Source organism: Trachypithecus francoisi, unplaced genomic scaffold, assembly GCF_009764315.1.
Source record: "Trachypithecus francoisi isolate TF-2019V2 unplaced genomic scaffold, Tfra_2.0 Lachesis_group1, whole genome shotgun sequence".
Taxonomy (NCBI): Eukaryota; Metazoa; Chordata; class Mammalia; order Primates; family Cercopithecidae; genus Trachypithecus; species Trachypithecus francoisi.
In genome coordinates, this window is record NW_022681454.1 from 40,303,458 (window position 1) to 40,326,096 (window position 22,639).

Consider the following 22,639-nt stretch of genomic DNA (forward strand, 5'->3'; position numbering starts at 1 on the left):
CTTCATTTTCCTTGGAAGAGAGAACACATTGGCAGCCATAGGCCAAGTAATGATGTAGTAATGAGGAGTACAGGAGAGAACATTTCTCTAGGAGGTGGATGGGGAAGATTCTATGGAAGAGATGAGAATAAAGAAACCAGGATACAGTATGAACAAAGGTGGGGAAGGAGGCCAACATGGTAAGATGAGTTTGGGAAGAGATAGGGGAACAGTGGGAGATATGGTTGGAGGAGAGGATTACGGGCATATTTTGTAAAAAATTTTTTGAGACAGGGTCTCACTCTGTTGCCCAGGTTGGAGTGCAGTGGTGCAATCACAGCTCACTACAGCCTTGACCTCAAGGCTGGTCAAACGGTCCTCCTGCCTCAGCCTCTCCAGTAGCTGGGACTACAGGCATATGCCACCATGCCAGGCTAATTAAAAAATATATATATTTGGAGAGACACTGTCTCACCATGTTGCCTAGGCTGGTCCTGAACTCCTGGCCTCAAGTGATCCTCCTATCTTGACCTCCGTATGTGCTGGGATTACAGGCATGAGCCACTCTACCCAGCATAAAATTTTACATATCTATACAGATGTTCTTTCTCTCTCTCTCTTTACACACACACACACACACATACACCCACACCCACCCACTAGGGGTTAACATTTTTTAAAGAAATCTTCATTGAGCCTCAGTGTGAAATGTGAAAATGCGAAATCGTTCCCTGGACTTTGTGCGTCAGCTCTTTAATATCATGAGCTAAAAATTATCCAGTGCTATTTAAAAAACATATGCACAATATTATGACACTATGAAAAATTACACATCATTTTTACGTATTGATTCCCACCCTTAACAATGATATTATTAGGGTAGTACAATTAATTACAATTATTTTTTTCTGTCATGATTCAAATTCAAAATGCTTTGTGTCACCCAACTGCATAGCTGTAACAGAGAGCCAGGCACATGGTAACTTCTCAGTGCTGAATACTAAATAAATCCAGGATAAAGAGAGGCTTCACACGCAAATAACAACGACTGCAATAAGAACTCTACCTGGAAAGGCGGTGGCGTCGACACGGTGGGAATGACGGTGGCAGCAGCTGCGGCGGCAGCAGCTGCGGCGGCAGCAGCACTGGCTGGGTCTGGTTGCACAGCAATGGGGCTGATCATGTGCTCCACTGGGTGGATTTTGCCATCTTCAATCATTTTAGGGGCTGGAGCTGCTGGAAACATGGAATACTGGGCCCCAATGGCAGGGATGGCTACTGCAAGAGAAGTAAGAAGGAAAAATGGGTCAATCACTTTCAGTCGCTGAGGGGGGGTCCAGCCCTTGCTCTAAGATATTTTTTATTTTTATTTTTTAAAAAACTTTTCTTTCTTTTGAGACAGGGTCTCACTCTGTGGCCCAGGCTGAAATGCAGTGGTGCGATCAAGGTTCACTGCAGCCTCAATCTCTTGACCTCAAGCGATCCTCTCATCTCAGCCTCCTGAGTAGCTGGAACTATGGGCACAGGCCACCTTGCCCAGCTATTTTCTGTTGTTGTTGTAGAGACAGGGTTTCGCCACATTGCCCAGGCTGGTCTTGAACTCCTGAGCTCAAGCAATCCAACTGCCTTGGCCTCCCAAAGTGCTGAGATTACAGGTGTGAGCCACCGCACCCAGCCTAAGATATATTTTTAGAACCACGTTTAGAGGTCAGGGGCCTCTCCAGGCTCACTATTGTTCTCTCAGTACAAGCCATGTACTCAGACGCCTGCTCCCCGAGAGGAAGGGATAGGCGGTGGCAGGTAACTACCCCTGCCTGTCGTGGAAGAGACCCCTAGAGTTAGGCTTCTGCACCAATATTTTCTATTTCTACAGAAAAATCACAGTTTGAATCTTATTCTTGATGTCCTACTGAGCAAGAAAGGGCCTCTGACTATGGGAAAACAGGCTTAGACAAAGAAGTGAGATCAGAGGCTTGAGGCCTACCGCCTGTGAGAGTTGGGCCCGCCTGTTCCTTCCTATTCACCTCACTCATTACCAGTCCCACTGCCTTTTTTTTCACTTTCACCACTATTTAAGAAACAGGTGCTGTTGAGGGTTTCATTCTGAGAACTCAGACCTGCGTACATCCTCCCCACCCTGTATTTCAGATTTTAGCATTACCGATTCAAGGAAAAGCACATGGTTTAAAAAAAAAATAGCACATTCCCCAATTTCTTCATGTCCACTCAAAGTAGCTAAGCTGTGGAGTGATTGGCTTTTAGTGGGACCTCCCAATTCAAAGAATTTCTGCAAGTCCAAAATTATGATTTCAGTGAGAGATTCAAACAGATAGCAGCTATTGAATGTCAAGGTACAGTAAGAAGAGATCAAAAGGAAAGATACTAGCCCTGATGTGTGTGTGTCAGGGGGCGGTGGGGGGTGTATGTGTGTGTTTGTGTGTGTTGAAAGGATAAGCAAAAATATGAAATGTGTACACAAAGAATCTATTTCTGGTTTTCTCCAACTCTAGGTACATTTATTCTAATAAGGATAGACTCAATCAAAGGTAAAGAGACAAATGATTATAAGCTGAACAATGGTATGGCCATTCGATAAAATATACCTAAAACCTGAATCAAATATTTTACCTGCCTTTCCAACCATATCTTCCACTGGTCTTGCGCCTGGATACTTCACCACCACCCTGGTGCCTCTCCTAAAATACAATGTTCTCATTTTCTGGATCATCGGAAACAGACACCAGCGCCAACGGATGGGGCCCAGAGAGGGTTGTGAGTTTAAGCTACAAGAGGTTGTATGAAGTAAATGAATTGTTCTGGCTATCAGCCCATGGGAATTTCTACCTCAGCCTCCAGGACACAACTTTACATGACTAAAGATTATTTAACAGTTCTTGTCTCTTGTTAAACCTTAAGCTACTGTAATTTGCCAACAGGAGTCCCCTTCCCAACAAGTAGAAGTGACAACTCCCATATCCAGGCTCTATTTTATTAAGTTACAGAGCTGTAGGATCAGTTTTACTTTGCCTACAGTGCCAATGACATTTAAAAGGCAATCTAGTCTAAGGAGTCACTTAATTGCAGAAATTGCAGAATTTTTACACAGGCAAAAAAAAAAAAAAAAAAAAATCATCAAAAGAAAGTTCAACTAGCAAAATACTTTTTAACCCTATGAGGCCAATGCATACCTATGTCCCAAATGCACAGATTCCTTGACTCTATTTTAGCTAGGGAAAGAAGTGTACAATCTCAACCAGAAGAAAATCAGAGTAGCTGGGCTCTGAACAGTTCTTCAACCTCCTCCTGCTGAAGCCAGGGAGGGCGTCTGGAGGAGGGCCACGCCAATCACCCACGGACTGAGTTTTCCATGTGTTTGGATGCTTCTGCGGGGTGCTGCGTGAGTTCGTGCTAGACTCACACAATGGAGTTAATGTTCTTTGCAGGTTTGGATCAGAAAACCGGCCTCACGTTAGATGGCCATGGGCACTAACAACATTGATAAACAGGTTTGTGGGGCCTGGAGGTGAAAGCAAAGTTCAAGGTCCCTGGCTTGAAATTATTGAGCATCCCTACTCCCAATCTACTGATCCAGCTAGAGGAGGAAATGAGTGCTGGAAATTAGAAACCAGGGAATTAGCTGCAAAAACTTTCACCAAAGGCCAGGTGCGGTGGCTCATGCCTATAATCTCAGCACTTTGGGAGGCTGAGGGGGGCGGCTCACTTGAGATCAGGAGTTCGAGAGCAGCCTGGGCAACATGGTGAAACCCCCACCTCTACTAAATATACAAAAAGTAACCAGCATGGTGGTGTGCGCCTGTAGTTCCAGCTACTGGGGAGGCTGAGGCAGGAGAATCGCTTAACCTGGGAGGTGGAGGTTGCAGTGAGCCAAGATCACTGCACTCTAGCCTGGGTGACAGAGCAAGACTCCATCTCAAACAACAACAACAACAAAACTTTGACCACTGCCTTGTCCCCAAGCATTCTTATTTGCTCAGACCATGACAAGGGACAAAAGGTGCTGCTGACTTCTGAAGAGGAATCTTCTGCCCTTCCCAACAACTCTCAGAATGGGCCAATAAGCTCTACCCTCTGACATCAGATGGTTGGGGCAGAAATAGGCCTGAGTAAGGAAAAGATAGGTTTTACCTGACAGAAGATACAGAGAGCCTCATGTTCTTCCTTTCTTCACCCCACAACTCTCCCTACTTAGCCACAGACTGAGGAAAAGCCTAACAATGGGTGACAACCCTTTGAAAACCTTACTGCACAGCCGGGCGCAGTGGCTCACGCCTGTAATCCCAGCACTTTGGGAGGCCGAGACGGGCGGATCATGAGGTCAGGAGATCGAGACCATCCTGGCTAACACAGTGAAACCCCATCTCTACTTAAAATATATATATACATAAAACAAATTGGCTGGGCATGGTGGTGGGCGCCTGTAGTCCCAGCTACTCTGGAAGCTGAGGCAGGAGAATGGTGTGCACCCAGGAGGCGGAGCTTGCAGTGAGCCGAGATCACGCCACTGCACTCCAGCCTGGGTGACAGAGCGAGACTCTGTCTCAAAAAAAAAAAAAGGAAAAAAGAAAACCTTACTTCAGGCAAGTTTGATTTGACCATGGTCAAAGCTACACCATCCCCTGAAGTTCTAGATAAGGAGGTCCAGGGGGCCACTTTCTTTTTGCCTTGTCTCTAGCTGCCTGGGAGAGGAGGAACCCCTATGCAGATGTGAGAGCCCGAGAAAGGCTTGGATTCACTTCTAACAGAAGGGCTGGGATTTATGCTGAATGGGTGCATTCTCAATCTGGTTTATACTGACCTGTACCAGGTTTAATGGCAACTGGGTTGACGGTAGGGATTTCCAAATTCGGCACAAGTTCATATCCTTTTTCTTGCTGCTTTCCTTTCCCTTCATGATATCGGCTATATATACCACGGCCAGCAGAATATCCCCCGAGGTAGGAACCCCGGGGCCCCGGGGCTCTGTTGCCAGCTGCACCTCGCCCTCGGCCTCTTATGCTGCCTGCTTGTAATAACAACACAAAAGATGATGAGCAACCAACAGTGATGGTGCTGGAGGCAGACCTCAGCCCTCAGTTCTCAGCATTTAACTGCTCCAGTCTAAGTTGCAGGTGGCTACACCTTTGCTCTTTAATAGGCTGGTAAAGATGCTTCCAACATTCTATTTCAGCCTAGATTTGCATCCTAAGCATGTCTGCTTAGTACAAGAGGCAAACTTGCAGGGTGAGTTTCTAGGATTGTATCTGCAATTTCAGTAAAGAAAAACATTCATAGAATACCCACTCCCCCCAAAAAAAATTGGGGCCAGGTGCGGTGTCTTATGCCTGTAATCCCAGCACTTTGGGAGGCTAAGGCTAGAGGATGGCTTGAGCCCGGGGTTCAAGACCAGCCTGGGCAACATAGTGAGAACCTGTCTCCAAATACATATATACACACAATTAAATAATTTTTTAAAAAAAGTTAGATTTGGAAGAGAATTTGCTAGTCCACCTTCCTCATTTCATGCTTGAGAAAACAGGCCAGGGGAGACTAAAGTGACTAAAGTCACAGACCTAGTTAATCAGAGAACAGGACCCAGAACCTATGTATCTTATTTTCCAGGTAATGCTGCGTTTCATTATATCCTAACCAATGATAACAAAAAACAAAATTAAAAATCATTGACTCCACCAACATCTTAAGATTTAATATCACAAGCAGGTTTTTTTTTTTTTTTTTTTTGAGACGGAGTCTCGCTCTGTCGCCCAGGCTGGAGTGCAGTGGCCGATCTCAGCTCACTGCAAGCTCCACCTCCCGGGTTTACGCCATTCTCCTGCCTCAGCCTCCCGAGTAGCTGGGACTACAGGCGCCCGCACAAGCAGGTTTTAACCGAAGCACCAAGAGATTGGTGGACGAGCCCCTAACGCGGTGGACCCCGGCAAGGCAGAATGCCAGTGTTTGCACACCCATGTGATTTTACCGCTCACCCCAGAACGACCTGTATTTCTATCAATGCTGCAGAAGTGACGGCCTTCGGTGCCAGCAAAGAACTAGACCCAGAATGCAAACCCAAAAGGAGGGTGGGAGGGCCTTCAGCACCTACCAGCTCAGCAAATGCCAGCCACGATATCCCTGGTGCCCCCTGCCTAGGAGGCAAAGTTCTTGAGGGCCCCACCCAGAAGAGCCCCCACTAACCTTTCACGAAGTAGTCTCTGTTGGGCCCGATGAGCGCGTTGTAGGGGTAGCCGTAGTAGGCCAGCGTGTAGGGGTCGCAGGAGTACACGTAGCTGGGCTGCTGCGCCGCCTCGGCCACGCCGCCACCCCTGGCTGCCTTCTGGTAGCGCGAGTACTGCTCCTTGTCCACGGGCTTGGCCAGCGTGACCTCCAGGCACGAGCCCTCCAGCTCAGTGCCGTTGAGGTTGTTCATGGCGTGCACGGCATCCTCGCGGCTGGTGAAGTGCACGAAGGCGTAGTCGCGGATCTTCTTGACGCGCTCCACGCAGCCAGGGTTGAACTGGCCGAAGCTCTTCTTGATGGTGTCCTCTGTGGTCTCGATCATGAGGTTGCGCACGTAGAGGATCTTCACGGTCTCCATCACGTCCTCGTCCACGTCGATCTCGGGCTCAGCCCAGTCCACGGCGATCTGGTGGCCCCACAGCTGGATGCGGCCGGGCATGAGCTTGCGGCGAGCCATGGCAGCCGCGCGGTGGCTCTCGTACTCCACGAAGGCAAAGCCACGGTTCTTCATCTTGTCAGCCGCGCTGGCGTAGACGATCACGTCCAGCACGCCCTCGGTGACCTTGGCGATCTCCTCCAGGATCTCCTCGCGCTTCTTCATCTTGGGGATCCCACCGATGAAGAGGCGGCAGTTGTCTACGCTGCAGCACACGCCTAGCAGGCGGCCCGGGCGGATCTCGTAGTTGTTGAGCTCGCGCACTGCGCGCTTGGCCTCGTGCTTGTGGCAGTACATGACGAAGGCGTAGCCGCGGTTCTTGCCGTCGAAGTCCATCATGAGGCGCAGCTCGTAGATGCGGCCCACGGCCTCGAACACGGGCACCAGTTCGTCCTCGTACACGTCGCGCGGGATCTTGCCCACGAAGACCTCGCAGCCGCGCTGCGGGTGCGGGCCCTCCCAGCCGGGCGGTGGGCCGCCGTACTTGCGCTGCCCATTCTCCTGCACCATGCTGTAGCCTGTGCGCTCCATCAGCGCCAGCAGTGCCGCCTCGTTGGGCGCGCCCGCCACGCCCTCGGGCACCTTGGCCGAGGACCCAGCGGCTGAGTCACTGCTCATGGCTGCGGTGGAATCCTCTGCGGTCATAATGTCAAAGGCATCCACAGCTGGCGGAAACCTGGGGGAGCAGAAAAGAGCGTGAGTGGGGAACCGCTGGATCTTGCCTCCTTTGGGTTGTTTTGCAGCCTTGCAAGTATGCATTAATAGGCCACAGGGAAGGTGAGGTGGTTTAAATGAGAAATAGGATGGAGGCGTTGTGGAAATGCAGCAGCCCTACACTTGTCTAAAATAGTCAAGTTGTCTTGCAGCAAGAACCAGAAGTGAGTTAGGAAAAAAAAAATCAGAATGAGCAAGTACTTCCATTTCATCAGTACCCCGACAGCTTTGAGGTTTTGCGAAACTGCTATCATTGTTGGTAAAAACCTCACGTCCTTTTGCTTCATTCCTGCACCGTTAACTCCGCCTGATTTCCTTGTTATATGGAATTTGACAAACTCCACGTTATTTCTTTGGTGAAGAAACCTTTTTTCTTTTCTTTTTTAAGGGAGTCTTTTTCTTTGTAGGAATGGAAATACAGTGAAGATTTTAAATTATTAAAGAAAACTTTTAGGAGGTGTCACTGTATAGACAGAGCTGTGTATTAAAGCTTTTTACAAGGAAGAAATGAAATGCCCACATTGCCACAGACTTGGTCTAGGAACTGTAATAAGAGCTAATCTGATTTTGATGGTGGCATTCAGGTAAAATTCTTGGTGTGAAGCATTCAAAGATTTGGAATCAGTCCTCGAAAAGCTAGACTGACTTCAAGCTGGAGGCCTGGGAAGCAGCATCTACCTGGTAAACCACACTATTGTTTTCGGAGAACTGTCACCTGCATTCTCTTAATCTTCTTAACCTCTGTATATGGTATGTGGTATTATCTTCAGTCCCAATTTGGTCATGGGGAAATAGGCTGAGAGAGGTTGAGTAAATTGCCCCATTTCACACAGCAAGTGTCAGCTCGTAGGGTAGACTTGATTCCAAGCTTTCTGGCTCCAGATTCCCTGTTTTTTCTTCCAAACCCATACTGGGCAACAGAATTTTCTATGATGCTAGAAAAGCTGTCACTTGCCACATGTGGCTACTGAGCACTTGGAATGGAGCTAGTGTGACTGAGGAGCTGGATTTAAAATTTAATTAAACACCCACATATCACAGTGCAGGTCTGAACTGTGCCACCTCCGCTTATGTGGCCGAGGGCTCTGTGGAAATGATTCTAAATTATGCAATAAGATTGCATACTATAGGAGAGCTGCAGACTATACTTTTGTAATGAAAGGCTTCAATTTGCCTTTAAAAACATGAAATCTATTTCATTTTTTGGACTATAAAAGCATTCAGTTGAATTTTATAGAAAGTTAAGAAAAGTACATAAGAAATTATTCCTAATTTTCCAACCCAATAATAGCACAATGAAACTTTCCCATCTGTTTTCCAGATGTTTTCTTGAGGAGGTGGGAAGGGGAAGCCTGGCTTCTTCCTAATTTACATGGTGCTACTTTATGTTATAAGCATTCCTCCATATTCTTAAACATCTTTGTAAAAACATCATCTTTAATGGCTGTATAAGGTTTCATCAATTAATTAGAACCCGGAGTATCATTCTTTTTTTAAAATTTAGGACTAGGAGATGTATACAAGAATATTAAGGGAAATTTCAAGGATAATAAAAATGAATTTGATCATTGAAGGAAAAAACAAAACTATAATGAAACAAAATAAATCTAAGCTATTTATTTGCCAGATGGCCAAAATAGCCCTTCTGTGGTTAATTTGCTCTAGTATCAAGTGGCAATATGGTTTAGCAGGTAAGCATGTGGCTTCTGGAGCCAGACTGCATATGTGTGTGTGTGAATCTCAGCTCTAATACTTGCTAGTGTTAGCTGCTCCATGCCTCACCTCAGTTTCCCTACCTATCAAATAGGAATGGTAATAATAGTGTTAACCTCATTAAGTTTAGAGGAGTGAGTTAATACATACACAGCATTTTGAATGGTGCCTAGAACATTATAAATGCTCAAGAAATGTCAGTTATTATTTTTCATCCAAACTTTTGAGTAAAATCTTAGACCAGTTCTTTCAATTTCAGAGTAATTCTTAAGATAAACATTTTCAGTTCTTTAAAAATATCTGTTACACGTGGCTTCTATTATTATTATTTTTTTCCTCTTCAAGTGCTTGGAAGCTGGTTTGACATCTCCAGTTATCATGAAATTTTTTTTGTAGTATACTTGGAAAATGATTTAGTTTCTATAGTTTCAAGTTGAAAAAGATTTTTTTTTTCTTCTTTTAAAAATAGAGATGGAGGGCCAGGCGCAGTGGCTTGTGACTGTAATCCCAGCATTTAGGGAGGCAGAGGTGGGAGGATTACTTGAGCCCAGGAGTTTGAAACCTGCCTGGGAAATATAGAAAGACCTTGTTCTCCACAAAAAAAGGGAACCAAAAAAAAAAAAAAAAGAAAGAAAAAAGATCCCAATTAAAATAGAGATGGAGTCTCACTATGTTACCCCAGCTAGTCTTGAACTCCTGGGTTCAAGCAATCCTCCTGCCTCGGTCTCCCAAAGTGCTAGGATTACAGGCATGAGCCACTGCACCCAACCAAGAAATTTCAACATTAAATTCAAACATGAAGACCTTTCCCTTCTTTCAAATGGAAGATAAGGATATATTTTTAAGAAGACTATTTGTATAAACACCCATGTAGTTACAATCTGTGACCTGGGCTGGAAATGCCAGCTATGTATATAAATACATAGGACACAATTCAAGCTCTTACCTGTTGTACTGTATACAACATTAACTGACTAAAGTCCAAGAGAATAGAACTTATCTCTCTGCTGAGATAGGTGGAGTTGCCTTCCTGTCACCCCAACTGCACTTTGAAACTACTGTTCTACCCACAAAAACAGTCTTACAGTAGTCAGGCTATGGAGTCATTGCCAATCCCAACCCCAATAATATAAGAAAAAATCCTGTTTGCTTTCCGTCTGAAATCTGCTGGTGTCAGTAACACAATTATCTGTACATATTTTAAAATAGCGATAGCTTATTTCTTACATCAATGAGCCAAGAAAAGCCTTTTTTTCCTGTGCTTTCATCTTCTGTAGTAAACAAACCACGTTAGCGACCCTGTTTTTATTTTTACTTTGGCCACCAGGAAGTTCACGATTGATTTTTTTCACTCCAATTTTAGTAACTGTAGGGGACATTACAACACAATTTCTTGTTCATCTAATTTGGGTTATAGTTTCATTTTTTAGTTGTCTTCTATTTTTTTCAGTTTTCCCAGTGACATGAATTGAGCTGTTTGTATTATTTATCTTATTGTTCACATGTTCTTATAAACCATATTGTAATTTTGGAGGAAAAGAATCAATGCATACATACATGCATACATATCTAATTAGAGCCAGACATTGATTAATGTAATATCCAAATTTGCTATGTCTATTACACCAACTACAAATATTGCATACAAACAAGTAAGAACCACAGTGACATACTACTTCACACTCATTAGGATAGTTATTATAAAAACAACAAAAACGAGGAAATAAGCATTGGCAAGGACGTGGAGAAACTGAAACCCTCATGCAATGCTGGTAGGAATATAAAATGGTACAGCTGCTGTAAAAAAACAGTATGACGGTCCCTCAAAAAATTAAACATAGAATTACCATTTGATCCAGCAATTTCACTTCTAGGTATATACCCAACACACTCAAATAGATACTCGTATAATAGCAACCGTATTTATAGTTGCCAAAAGATGGAAGCAACCCAAATGTTGATCAATGGATTCTGATAAACAGAACGTGGTATACGTGTACAATGCAGTATTATTAAGCCTTTTTTCTTTTTCTTTTTTTTTAGACAGAGTCTCACTCTGTCACCCAGGCTGGCATGCAGTGGTGCAATCTCCACTCACTGCAACCTCCACCTCTTAGGTTCAAACAATTCTTTCACCTCAGCCTCCCAAGTAACTGGGACTACAGGTGCACACCACCATGCCCGGCTAATTTTTGTATTTTTAGTACAGATGGGGTTTCACCATGTTGGCCAGGCTGGTCTTGAACTCCTGACCTCAGGTGCTCCGCCCACCTCGGCCTCCCAAAGTGCTGGGATTACAGGTGTGAGCCACTGTGCCTGGCTTATTCAGCCTTGAATAAAATTCTGATATGTGCTACAATATGGAAGAACCCTGAAGACATTATGCTAACAGTGAAATAAGCCAGCTACAAAAGGATAAATATTATATGACTCCACTTATATAAGGTACCTAGAGTAGTCAAATTCATAGACAGAAAGTAGACTAGTGGTTCCCATGGGCTGGAGAAAGGGAGGAGTGGGGCATTAGTGCTTCATGGGTGCGGGTGTTTTAATTAGGGATAAGAAAGGTCTGGAGATGGATGGTGGTGATGGCAGCACAACATGTGAATATACTTCATGCCACTGAACCATACACTTAAAAATGGTAAAATGTTATGTATAATATACCACAGTAAAAACAAAATCCTTTAAAAAAAAGCGAGAAGGTTCAGAGATGCAAAAAAGACAAAAATTAGAGTCAATGAAATCAGGATTTCATTAGAGGCCATTAAAAAATGGTACACGGGGCTGGGCGCGGTGCCTTATGCCTATAATCCCAGCACTTTGGGAGGCTGAGGCAGGCAGATCACCTGAGGTCAGGAGTTCGAGACCAGGCTTACCAACATGGAGAAACTCCATCTCTAATAAAAATACAAAATTAGCTGGGCGTGGTGGCACATGCCTGTAATCTCAGCTACTTGGGAGGCTGAGGCAGGAGAATCCCTTGAACCTGGGAGGCGGTGGTTGTGGTGAGCAGAGATGGCACTATTGCACTCCAGCCCGGGCAACAAGAGTGAAACTCCGTCTCAAAAAAAAAAAAAAGGTACCCTGACTCAGGCTAACACATTCAAGAAAATCTTATGGCCTACAAGTTTTATTCTCCTTATTATCATGTTTAATATACCATATTAAATACATTATATGGTGTGTTGCTCTACTCAATTAATTCAGATGCCAAACGCTTAGATATATTAAAGGATAAATGAGGCTGGGCGCAGTGGCTCACGCCTGTAATTCCAGCACTTTGGGTGGCCAAGGTAGGCAGATTGCTTAAGCTTAGGAGCATGAGACCAGCCTGGGCAACATGGCAGAACCCCATCTCTACAAAAAGTACACAAATTAGCCGGGCATGGTGGTATGTGCCTGTAGTCTCAGCTATTTGGGAGGCTAAGGTGGGAGGATCACCTGAGCTCGGGAAGTTGAGGCTGCAGTGAGCCGTGACTGCGCCATTGCACTCTAGCCTAGGCAACAGAGTGAGATCCTGTCTCAAAAACAACAACAATAACAACAATAACAAAACAAATAACAATTACAAACAATAACAAAAAGGAAAGATTTTCAAGCTACTTTGAAAAAGACAACTATACAGTTAATATGACCCTTCTCTCAAAAATGCTTAACTTACTATATTTATATGTGCTTTAGATCAGCATTGGCAAGCTATGGTTGTGGGCCAAATATGGTCTGCTGTTTGTTTTTATAAATAAAATTGTATTGGAACACAGCCCTATCCTTTGAAAAAAAAAAAAGAAAAGATAATGTATGGCTGCTTTTATATTACAATGGCAAAGTGAAATAGTTGAGACCCAGACAGTGTGGCCCATACAGCCTAAGGTATTTACTCTCCACCTTCGTTGACCCCTGGGCTAGGAGATGTGGAAGAGCACATCCTTGAGGCTAAGTCACATAGATTCTGCTTGCTACGTATAATAGTTCTCCTATGCTGAATGATAACTTAATTTCAGGACCAATTTTTATATTCTAACTTTTTTCTTTTTTTTAGATGGAGTCTCGCTCTGTCGCCCAGGCTGGAGTGCCGTGGCGCGATCTCAGCTCACTGCAATCTCCACCTCCAGGATTCAAGTGATTCATCTGCCTCAGCCTCCTGAGTAGCTGGTATTACAGGTGCGCACCACCATGCCCGGCTACTTTTTGTATTTTTAGTAGAGACGGGGTTTCCCCACGTTTGCCAGGTTGGTCTCAAACTCTTGACCTCAAGTGATTTTCCTGCCTTCTAAAGTGCTGGGATTACAGGCGTGAGCCACTGTGCCCAGCCTTAAATTCTAACATATTTTAAAGACAGTGTTGTTTAGCTGACTTTTTCCCTCTTCCAAGCTGTTTTCCATTTAACTCTAATGGCCAAATTTATGAGACATGGAAGAAAATGTCTGATGAAGGTTGTTGGCTCAGCTCCTGACACTTACATATTAATGATAATTTCTTAAAATTCCAAAAGAGATACAAGAGGGTTTGTTTTCATTCATTCATTCATTCATTCACTCAGCAAATAGTTATTGACCACCTGCTATGTGCCAGATACTGTGCTAGCTATGGTGAACCTCGTCCTTGTGGAGCTGACTTCTGAGTTAACTGAACTCAGTTAACTGAATTACGCTTCAAATGCCAAATAGTTGAGAATTAAGGTATTTGTACTCATGGTTACTGACCACAGCCTGCTTCAAAAGGGTTGTACACCTCAACATTGTTAACATTCGTTTCTGATAAGGGCATAGTTTCCCAATTTAAAGCCCACATACCATCAGAACTTTGCTTTTAAATATATCAGGGGTGTCTGGGGACTAGTGTGAAATACCGTATCCTGAATGTTGAGATTCTTGCTTGGGGCAGAAGTGTGGACAGAATGAATAATAATTATACATCAGAAGTAGAAACTTATCTGTGAGCAAATCAAAATATCTAGATAAGTAACATGGAGTCCCCCAATTTCATCCATTCGCCACGTGACAGTTTTAAAAGGACTGGGCATTCTGGTTTAGGCTTCATAGCATGTTGAATAAATGCAAGTCTCTAGAGTCAGAGAGTCTGAAGTCCAAATCTTAGTTCCTCTACTTCTAGCTGTGAATCTTGAGAAAAGTCATTTAACAGCATTAAATCTATATTCTCATCTCTAAAATGATGACTGTATTAACTAGTGTTTACTGAATGCCTATTATGTGACAAGCAGAGTGCTACGCTTGTTGTGCATATTAACTCATTCCAATCCTCACAATGTCTATAAGGGATATTACTAGGGTCTCCACCCTACAGATAGGGAAGCTGAAGCACGGAGAGGCTAAGTAGATTCTCAGTTAATGAGCATCAGAGCTGGTATGTGAACCTTGGGAGTCTGATTTTCATCATAGGGCTGTGATGAGGATTAAATAAAATGATTGGTGTAAAGTTCTTAGTGCAGAACCTAGCACAAAATGATCAAGGAATGTTAGCACAAGAAAATTGAACTTAAGGCTGGGCGTGGTGACTCATACCTTTAATCCTAACACTTTGGGATGCTGAGACAGGAGAATTGCTTGAGCTCAGGAGCTTGAGACTAGCCTGTGCAACATAGTGAGACCCCCATCTCTACAAAAATTTAAAAAATTAGCTGGGTGTGGTGGCGTAACACCTGTGGTCCCAGCTATTCGGGAGGCTGAGGTGGGAGGATCACTTGAGCCTGGGAGTTCAAGGCTGCAGTGAGCTATGATTATGCCACTGTACTCCAGCCTAGGTGACAAGCAAGACCCTGTCTCAAAAAGAAAAAAAAAAGGAAAAAAGACAATCAAACTTAAAAAAAAAACCAAAAAACAACTGGAGGGAAGAATCTTGCCCCTATGTAGGATTCTGTGTTTACAGGAAAACAGGCAAGAGGTTATCCCAGCCAACTTTAAACCAGTCAGTAGAGAAGCCTAGCCTGTGAGTTCTGGTGGAGACTGGTGTATCAGAGTCTCCCAGATTCCTTTCATAGCAGGTAAGCTGTCTGGAGTGTGATTCTCCACTGGTGATGTGGCTTATGCATCCATGTGTAAGCCTGTTTCTCACCTAATCCTTGGCTAAAGCACTTTACAGAAGCTCTCCCAGAAAGAACATGAAGAGACTTGCCACATTAGATGCAAAAGGTCCAACCATCTACGTAAATGCCAAATCCCCTGAGGTAGGACCCTCCCAGCACACAGCTATTCTTCCCAATACTAAAAAAGCATGAGTCTTCACTGAAGGCTGCTAGCATTAAATAAACATGGCAATACATTTGAAATAAATCATTTACTCACAGTTTCATATATAAAACAAGCAGAAAAAAAATACTTTCAAATCATGCTATTATTATTCTGAACTAGGGATTTTCGTTATGTTTTAGGGAGAGTTTGAACTTGTTGGGCTGAAATAAAATTTCAAGGCAAACAGGTAAAGCAGACATCATCAAGGATTTGAATTCTCTTTTTAGCATTGGTTCAGAGTACCTTTCATTAGGATTTTAACTTTGAACTGGGACATTTTAGAGGGCAAAGATACCAGTGTACTACTGGGAAATATTTTCAATGTTTACATACCAGTCTTTACCTAGGATCAAAAACATGCATGAGTTTACTCTAGAATTAATAAGACTACCGGTCGGGAGCAGTGGCTCAGGCCTGTAATCCCAGCACTTTGGAAGGCTGAGGCGGGTGGATCACAAGGTCAGGAGTTCAAGACCAACCTGGCCAAGATGGTAAAACCCCATCTCTACTAAAAATACAAAACAGTTAGCCGGGCATGGTGGTGGGTGCCTGTAATCTCAGCTACTCAGGAAGCTGAGGTAGAGAATTGCTTGAACCCAGGAGGCAGAGGTTGCAGTGAGTTGAGATTGTGCCACTACACTTCAGCCTGGGTGACAGAGTGAGACTCCATCTCAAAATAAATAAATAAGACTACCAGTTAACTTTGGTTCACAGCTCTTGGAGTGTGAGAGTGTGTGTGTGTGTGTGTGTGTGTGTGTGTGTGTGGAGATGAGTATGCAATTTGAAATTCTTGGGAGAGCTTTATTTGCTTACCAGCTGACAAACTGCAATTTGAAGCTATATACAGTGGGGCACAGTGTCTTCCAATCACTACCTGGAATTTAATTCAGTGGAGGGTTTTAAAATGTGTTGATCCAAGAGGTAATTCTCTCTTTGTGGTTAGATTTCTATTTTGATGTTCCTTATTCATACCATAAAATTTTGTCCTAATAATCACTTCTTAAGCATGACCTAACACACACAATGCACATAAGAGCAAAGGCTTTGGAGTCAGAGATCTAAGTTCAAGTCATGACTGCACCACTTACTAGCTGTGTCTCCTCAGGCAAATCACCTTGGTTCTATTTCCACATCTCTAAGATGGTTCTAGTAATAGCACCAGGACTAAGTGACAATTGACAATGTGTGCACACAATTTGTTTAAAAAGGTTGGCAATTATTATTACTTTAAAGAATGTCACTTGAAAGCCATAGCTTGTGTTTTAGAGGTGTCTGTCACAAAAGTTCAGAATAACCTCCTGGTTTACAGAAGAATTATTTGATTATTTGGTAAAGGAAGATGTTGCCCCAAAGTCAGGGTGAGGGAGGGGATGGGGTAGGAAATCAGAGAGAAAAACAGTTTCTGCAAAAAGTTTCCAAGATTTGGCCTTACCCTGAGCATTTATCTTACTGCCTTGGTCCAAGTTACCACCACCCAGTAGAATAAACATTGGAGAGGACACACCCACTCTTGGGCAGGTCCCTGGCACCAGGATGTTTCTATTACCTCAGAGTTTGAAAGTGGAAAAGGAGTTCCACTCAAAATGGAGGCAGAACATGGAATTTACCTGGGAGGCCAAACAATAAGCTGAAGACTTTGAAACACAGGCTCTTTTTTTTCTATCAACAGGCAGGGACCTCTTGCTATTGAAAAGCATGGCCCTTGGGGCACATACACATCTCTCCTTGACTCTCCTTTCTTTAGGTAAAATCCTGAGAGGTTGAAGATACAACGGAATAATAACATTCTGGGCCATGCCTTCTGCCCACCCCTCGCTCATCTGAGAAAGAGTTCATTCGTAATGGGTCTTAATTGTGTTGATGATTGTACAGATTTTGTTATTTCAAAGCACATCATTCAATGAATGCTTGTGTATGATAAACAGATGCAAAGCCAAGAGGCTCAATTTTCCCAGGCGTTTCTATCAACACACACCTGAGAAGGCAGCCTTTTGCTGTGGGTTCTCAGGGAGGCCGGCTGTGTACTACAAGAGGGCTGAAGCCACCCTCCTGAAAGGGGTGGAGTGGGGAGATTTTCTGCAGGGGTTTGGCAACACACAAATACCAGTTAGGAATCTATTATCTTGTTCCATTTATTTATTTATTTATTTAGACGGAATCTCTTTCTGTCGCCCAGGCTGGAGTGCAGTGGCGCAATCTCAGCTCACTGCAGCCTCCACCTCCCGGGTTTGAGTGATTCTCCTGCCTCAGCCTCCAGAGTAGTTAGGACTACACGCATGCACCACCACGCCTAGCTAAGTTTAGTGCCTTTTTTTAGTAGAGACAAGGTTTCACCATGTTGGCCAGCCTGGTCTTGAACTCCTGGCCTCAAATGATCCACCTGCCTTGGCCTCCTAAAGTGCTGGGATTACAGGTGTGAGCCACTGCACCCGGCATTATTCCCTTTAAATAAGCATTACTTATACTTTGTCTCAAAAGGTTGATGGGGTAATGCTGAAACAAAAATGAAATCCACAAATTCAGCACACATATGCCTCTTGGGCCAACGTTTTTCCAATGCATGAACAAACAGTAGGAGGGACTTCTAGTTTCACTCCTTACCTTGGCTCCTTTGACCTAAGCCTTTGAGGGATCTGGCAAGGAGCAGAAAGGTCGACTGACAGATACCAGAAAGGAAAAGGAAGGAGAAGCCACAGTGGCTTCTATCATTTAACACTAGCCTGAATTCATATAGTGTTTTGCAATTTGTAAAATTCTTTCAGGCTGGGCAAGCTGGCTCACGCCTGTAATTCCAGCACTTTGGGAGGCTGAGGCGGGCAGATCACCTGAGTTCAGGAGTTCGAGACCAGCCTGGCCAACATGGTGAAACTCTGTCTCTACTGAAAAAAAAAGGTACAAAACTTCGCCAGGCGTGGTGGTATGCACCTGTAGTCCCTGTTACTTGGGAGGCTGAGGCAGAATTGCTTGAAGCCGGGAGGCGGAGGTTGCAGTGAGCCGAGATCGCACCACTGCACTCCAGCCTGGGTGACACATGAGACTCTGTCCTCCGCCCCCCAAAAAAACTTATTTCCCATATATTATTTAGTTTCATAAAATCCCAGAATTTGAGCTGCACAGGGAATACAGGTGTTCTCTAACCCAGGGTTTCTGAACCTCAGCCCTGTTGACATTTGTGATAATTCCATGTTATGGGGGGCTGTCTTGAGCGTTTTAAGATGTTTCATAACATCCCTGTCCTCTACCCACTAGAGGCAAAAGCGCCCCCACCTCCACAATGTTGTGACAACCAGAAATGTCTCCAGACATTGCAAATTTGGGGGCAGGGGGTACAAACAAAATTGCTTTCTGTTGAGAATTACTGGTGGAGTCTATCTTGGAGTTGTGTAATATGATTATATACTGGCACACATGGTAGGTACTTTTTAAACAGAGAATAAGTTGTTGTTTTCTATAGCCCTCCCTCAACGTGGGCCTGGTGTCTTGATCTGGCTCTTATGAATAGTCAAGGCTGGCCAGGCACAGTGGCTCACACCTATAATCTCAGCATTTTGTGAGGTTGAGGCAGGAGGATCGCTTGAGCCCAGGAGTTCGAGAGCAGCCTGGGCAACATGGCAAGACCCAGTTGCTACTAAAAAAAAAAAAAAAAAAAAAGTTAAGGCTATCAAGACTGAGAAATGTGCAACATTTTTCAAGGGTTTGAGGTAAGTGTCTCTATGATACCGTAATACTTATTTAATTTGGTTGAAACACTATCAATTTAATTTTCAAACAAAACAACAACTACCATAAAGCCTTGTAAGACTGGTTCTGTTGTCTAATTGACTTGTCATCACAGCAAACTGACAGGCCTGGGTCATACAAACATCACTGCCGAAATCAGTATAAAGTATCCAACTGTCTCATTTAAATTCAGGCCCCGCTGCTACATGGACACATAAGAACTGCTGACAATCTGGTTTTTAAGACTTGAGCTATTTTCAAATGTCGTTACTGGTTTCTTCAACAATGCAATAACCCTCACTTAAAATTTACACTTTTTTTTTTTAAAGACACACTATGAACAATCACTGAAAATGGACTTCCGGGATACAGTCAATTTACTGGTACTAAAGTCAACATCTGTACAGGTCTATAGGCAAAAGACAATGATGTGGTAGAATAAATGATTAAACAATATTTGCATGTGAATTGATTCATTCACTTGCTCATTCAAACACTGCATGCAAGGCTGTGCTAGATGCTTGGAGATACAGTGGTGGCCACTGCGTGTTCTTGGAGTTCACAGTTTAGAAGGGTAGATGAAGAAGGAAGGGGAGGTCAGGAACAGTAGCTCATACCTGTAATCCCAGCACTTTGGGAGGCCAAGGTAGGCAGACTGCCTGAGGTCAGGAGTTCGAGACCAGCCTAGGCAACATGGCAAAACCTGTCTCTACTAAAAATACAAAAATTAACCAGGTGTGGTGGCATGTGCCTGTAATCCCAGCTACTTGGGAAGCTGAGGCAGGAGAATTGCTTGAACCCGGGAGGTAGAGCCTGCAGTGAGCTGGGATCATGCCACTGCACTCCAGTCTGGGCAACAGAGCGAGACTCCATCAAAAAAAAGAAGAAGAAAGGGGAGGAGACAGAGCAGAGGGAACATTATGAGCTAAGGTGGGCATTTGCAAAAATGCTGGAATAGTCTCGAATAGCTGAAATGTAGGAGGTGGATATGAGGCATAAGATGAGGCTCAAAAAGAAAATAAAACCAGACTGTGAAGGGTCTAAGTCTCTCGCTTTCTGTGGTAGACAGCGGACAGCCACAAAGCTTTAGCCATGACTAGGAAGTTCAGGCTGAGTCCTCAGTGAAAGAATGAGTAGCTCTTGCACCAGGCATTTCATTCAGAGGAATAGAAATGATTTTATAAATTTGTTTATGAACTATTCTGCTAAGCAAGCAGGAGGCCTGAGTAGTGCTTATAAGGGGACAAGAGACCAAAAACTCAGGAATTAAAAGCACGAGATAAACCTGAAGTTCTGTATCTTGTCAACCTTAGTCTAGTGTCTGCCAGGTCAAATCCACGGTCTATTATAAACATCTGCCTTTTCATAATACATACCACTACTGCAGTTTTTTTGTTTTTTTTTTTTAGCCTTTTTTCTATAACTAGAATGTAAACTCTGAGAGAGCAGAATTTATGTCTCTTCTTGGTTATCATAAACTCCTCAAAGCTTGGCACTTAAAATACAATAAATATTTGTCAAATAATTAAATGGACTGTGATTTCCCTCTTTCTTTCTTTCTTTCTTTATTTTATTTTTTTGAGACGGAGTCTCACTCTGTCACCCAGACTGGAGTGCAGTGGCTCAATCTCGGCTCACTGCAAACTCTGCTTCGCAGGTTCAAGGGATTCTCCTGCCTCAGCTTCCCGAGTAGCTGGGACTACAGGAGCAACCACTGCGCCCAGCTAATTTTTGTATTTTTAGAGACGGGGTTTCACCATGTTGGCCAGACTGGTCTTGAGCTCCTGACCTCGTGATCTGCCCACCTCGGCCTCCCAAAGTGCTGGGATTACAGGCTTGAGCCATCGCACCCAGCCAATTTCCTTCTTAATAGCATTATCAATAGCGATAAATATTTAAAGATTACTTATTTTTGTACAAGGCATCATGCTAGAAACAATGGCAGTGCGGTGGGAGGGAACATAAAAAACCATGTAAGATTGTTCAGCCCTAGGTGCTCACAAACCTTCCTTCAACAAACATTGATTGAGTGTCAAAATGAAGACAGTGGCTTAGTAAAGTGCACAAGCAAGGATGGACAGTGGGCCAAAACAGACTTCAGGGAATGAGCCAGCTATCACAGGTAGCCGAGGATTGAAAATCTGCACATTTCTTGTTTAATTATATTTAGAGACAGATGGAAATTATGCAGCAGTAGAAGTTCTATTTATCCTCTCACACTTAGAATTAATTATGTTATCATATGCCATATTACTGCCAATGTAATATATAATGATGTTAAATAATTAAGATGATGAAGATGAACTCCATTTTATTGAACATCTTTATGAGTGAGACCTTCTGTTGACTGCCAGCAGTTAGCACCAAGAGAGAATTTCAGAGGAGGATACTGTCCCACCCCATGTCTAGTATTTCTGGAAAAGTGGCTGGAGAGTGCATTTCACTTATGTGCTAAGAACACAGCAGCGCTAAAAGAGAATAGCCAGCTTAAATGCAATCCTCCCCACAGGGAAGGAGATGAATTAGAAATCATCTCTCTTGTTCTGTGCTCTCAGAGGTCAAATTTTTTTTTTAAAAAAAGAATCTCCTTTTTTAAAAACTCTCTTTTAAAAAAAGAGTTTCCGGCCGGGCGCGGTGGCTCAAGCCTGTAATCCCAGCACTTTGGGAGGCCGAGACGGGCGGATCACGAGGTCAGGAGATCGAGACCATCCTGGCTAACACGGTGAAACCCCGTCTCTACTAAAAAAAATACAAAAAATTAGCCGGGCGAGATGGCGGGCGCCTGTAGTCCCAGCTACTTGGGAGGCTGAGGCGAGAGAATGGCGTAAACCCGGGAGGCGGAGCTTGCAGTGAGCTGAGATCCGGCCACTGCACTCCAGCCTGGGCGACAGAGCGAGACTCCGTCTCAACAACAAAAAAAAAAAAAAAAAAAAAAGAGTTTCCTTAATGTATGGTTTTAAAACTCCCAAGTTAATGATAATGAACTATTTTTTTTTGAACACGTATGTGTAACTTGATTTCTCATGACATTTCTATGAGTGGAAATTTTAAATGTGGGCTCTAGAGTACGGGGTAGACGCCTGCTGGAGACCTGCACATTTGACCCCCTGGATGTTTTCATAAAGTTTTATTGGCACATAACCACGGCCATTTGTTTACATATAGTCTATGGCTGCATTTATGGGGACAATGGCAGAGCTGAGTTAAGTAGCAGCAGAGGCGATAGGGCCTATGAAACCTAAACTGTTTACTGTCTGGACCTTTACTGCAAACATTTGCCGACCTCTGCTGTAAAGTCAGATTTCCTGGGTTTGAGCCCCAGTTCTTCAGCTGTGTAGCTGGGTGACACATTGGTAAACTAACTATTTAAAATCCTGATTCCTCATTATCCTCACCTGCAAAATGAGAATAGTGATAATTATCACTATCTCAAAGCATCACTGTGAGGAATAAATCAGGTAGCCAAGGGCTTAGAATGAAGCTAAGTAAGGGTGTGATCAGTGTTAGCGATTACTGCCCCCTTTTTATTTTTTTATTATTCACTTATTTTTATTCATTTATTTATTTTTTGAGACAGAGTCTCACTCTGTCG

At 43.7% G+C, this 22,639-nt stretch overlaps 1 protein-coding gene across 10 annotated transcripts in view; it reads right to left on the reverse strand.

The window, feature by feature from the left end:
• Positions 1-22,639, reverse strand: part of RBM47 (RNA binding motif protein 47) — a 212,201-nt gene that overhangs the window by 8,346 nt on the left and 181,216 nt on the right. For 7 of the 10 annotated variants that reach the window (XM_033214055.1, XM_033214056.1, XM_033214060.1 and 4 more), the window contains 3 exons: positions 6,172-7,325; positions 4,796-5,002; positions 1,046-1,257 (listed from right to left, as the gene is read on the reverse strand). In XM_033214055.1, coding sequence (XP_033069946.1) covers positions 1,046-1,257; positions 4,796-5,002; positions 6,172-7,294 — 1,542 coding nt within the window. In that variant the 5' untranslated portion in view covers positions 7,295-7,325. The remainder of the gene's footprint in view (positions 1-1,045; positions 1,258-4,795; positions 5,003-6,171; positions 7,326-22,639) is intronic. The other 3 variants (XM_033214064.1, XM_033214063.1, XM_033214062.1) reach the window with 2 other exon arrangements.